A 1,450-nucleotide genomic window follows, 5' to 3' on the forward strand; every position below is an offset into this window, starting at 1 on the left:
AAACTAATCCATATCCGACGCCGTTGCGCATTCCCCCTATACTACTAGTAACCCGTCGTGGCGAATTGCAAGGGAGCAAACACGCGCATGTTCGACGGTCCCGACCTGCTACCGCATTAGGTAGTCGGCAAGTGTGGGAAGGAAATTGTGGCGTCTGCCACACACCCTTGGCCAGCCTTGCGGGCTTCAGGAACATGTGTGCTCTGTTAGCTGCAAATGCTGCATGGACAGTAGATGAGTACAAATAGCGGCAGAATAAATGCGGTGGTGTGGTATCTGTGACGCGACCCACGATGAACTTCAACAAGACAAATCTAATATGGCCACACTATCCAGCACACTCTTCGAGGGCAAACTTTCACACAACACCTAAACATGTCTAGACATTTACACCCTAATAGTTGCAAATCTATGCCTGTTCAGAAGGATTACAATTTTTTCAGTATTTGTTTGGGAGTTTCAGCGCAACCTTCGTCGACGTCGCCGACAACAGCGTCGACAATGCGTCGGGCAACGTCGAGCACAGCGACAACAGGGGTACGGCAGTATCCGGGACGTTCCCACGGCCCCTTGCCCGTTGCTCTCATCGGGATTCGAACTCACGGCGTGCCCTCAGCCAAACGCAAGTGCGAAATGCAAAATAGACCTGACACTCCTGGTCAACCGTACAGACCCTTACCGGAGTCGGCCCGGCAGCGGCAGCAGGACAGCGGTCAACGGGAGAGACAGCGAGGACGGGGAGGTGGGCGGCAGAGGCGACGGAGGGCAGCGGTTATTATACATGCTGGGCACTGCTACGTACACTAGATACGTATACAAGGGACTCTGGCTTGCAAGTTAGAGAGTACAGGTGGGGTAGGAAACAGATGGGGCATTAACGTGGGGTGGGCAAATAAGGTTTCCAAGCCTAACTAGGCTCGCGACTCCGTCTACAGTCGCAAGCCTAGTTACAGTCGTTTGCATATGAAACCGAAAATCAAGTTTCCGTGAGCATTGTTTGTTCGAGCCAAATATACCCATATGTAGTAATGCGAGATGGCTTCTTGTGACTGTGTGACTCTGTAGACTGCAGCCCGCCCTCAGGCTGACAAACTGCATGTGCTGTGTAGTCTGTTGTAGACTCGATCTCGTAGCTCATCAAGGTAGATAGCAGGCTCTCCCTCAATAACTGATCGCACGAAGTTCATATCCTGCATGTCCAGAGTACGCGGCCGGCCTCGAGGTCTAGCATTCGGGTTGATGACTGTGCCGTATTCCGTGTAGAGTCGGAGAACTTCAAAGATTGTGCTTATGCTGCATCCCGCAAGCTCAGAAATCACTCGGAGTGTCTTGTTTTGCTCATGGCGCCAGACAATGATACGTTCACGTAGTTGTCGAGTGAGGTGAACCATGGTACCAGCCAGTCGATACTTCAAGTTCGAGACGTCGATGAATGCTATCTGACAGTCAC

The 1,450-nt window shown here is 51.9% G+C and overlaps 1 protein-coding gene across 1 annotated transcript; it reads right to left on the minus strand.

Annotated features, from left to right (window-relative positions):
* Positions 1–1,079: 1,079 nt before the first annotated feature.
* GLOTRDRAFT_32948 (uncharacterized protein) lies at positions 1,080–1,391 on the minus strand (the record flags this gene model as incomplete). The annotated part of the gene is made up of 1 exon (XM_007863474.1): positions 1,080–1,391. One exon carries the CDS (start codon positions 1,389–1,391, stop codon positions 1,080–1,082), a length of 312 nt encoding a protein of 103 aa, XP_007861665.1.
* Between the last annotated feature and the right edge of the window lie 59 nt (positions 1,392–1,450).

Source organism: Gloeophyllum trabeum, assembly GCF_000344685.1.
Source record: "Gloeophyllum trabeum ATCC 11539 unplaced genomic scaffold GLOTRscaffold_00002, whole genome shotgun sequence".
Classification (NCBI taxonomy): Eukaryota; Fungi; Basidiomycota; class Agaricomycetes; order Gloeophyllales; family Gloeophyllaceae; genus Gloeophyllum; species Gloeophyllum trabeum.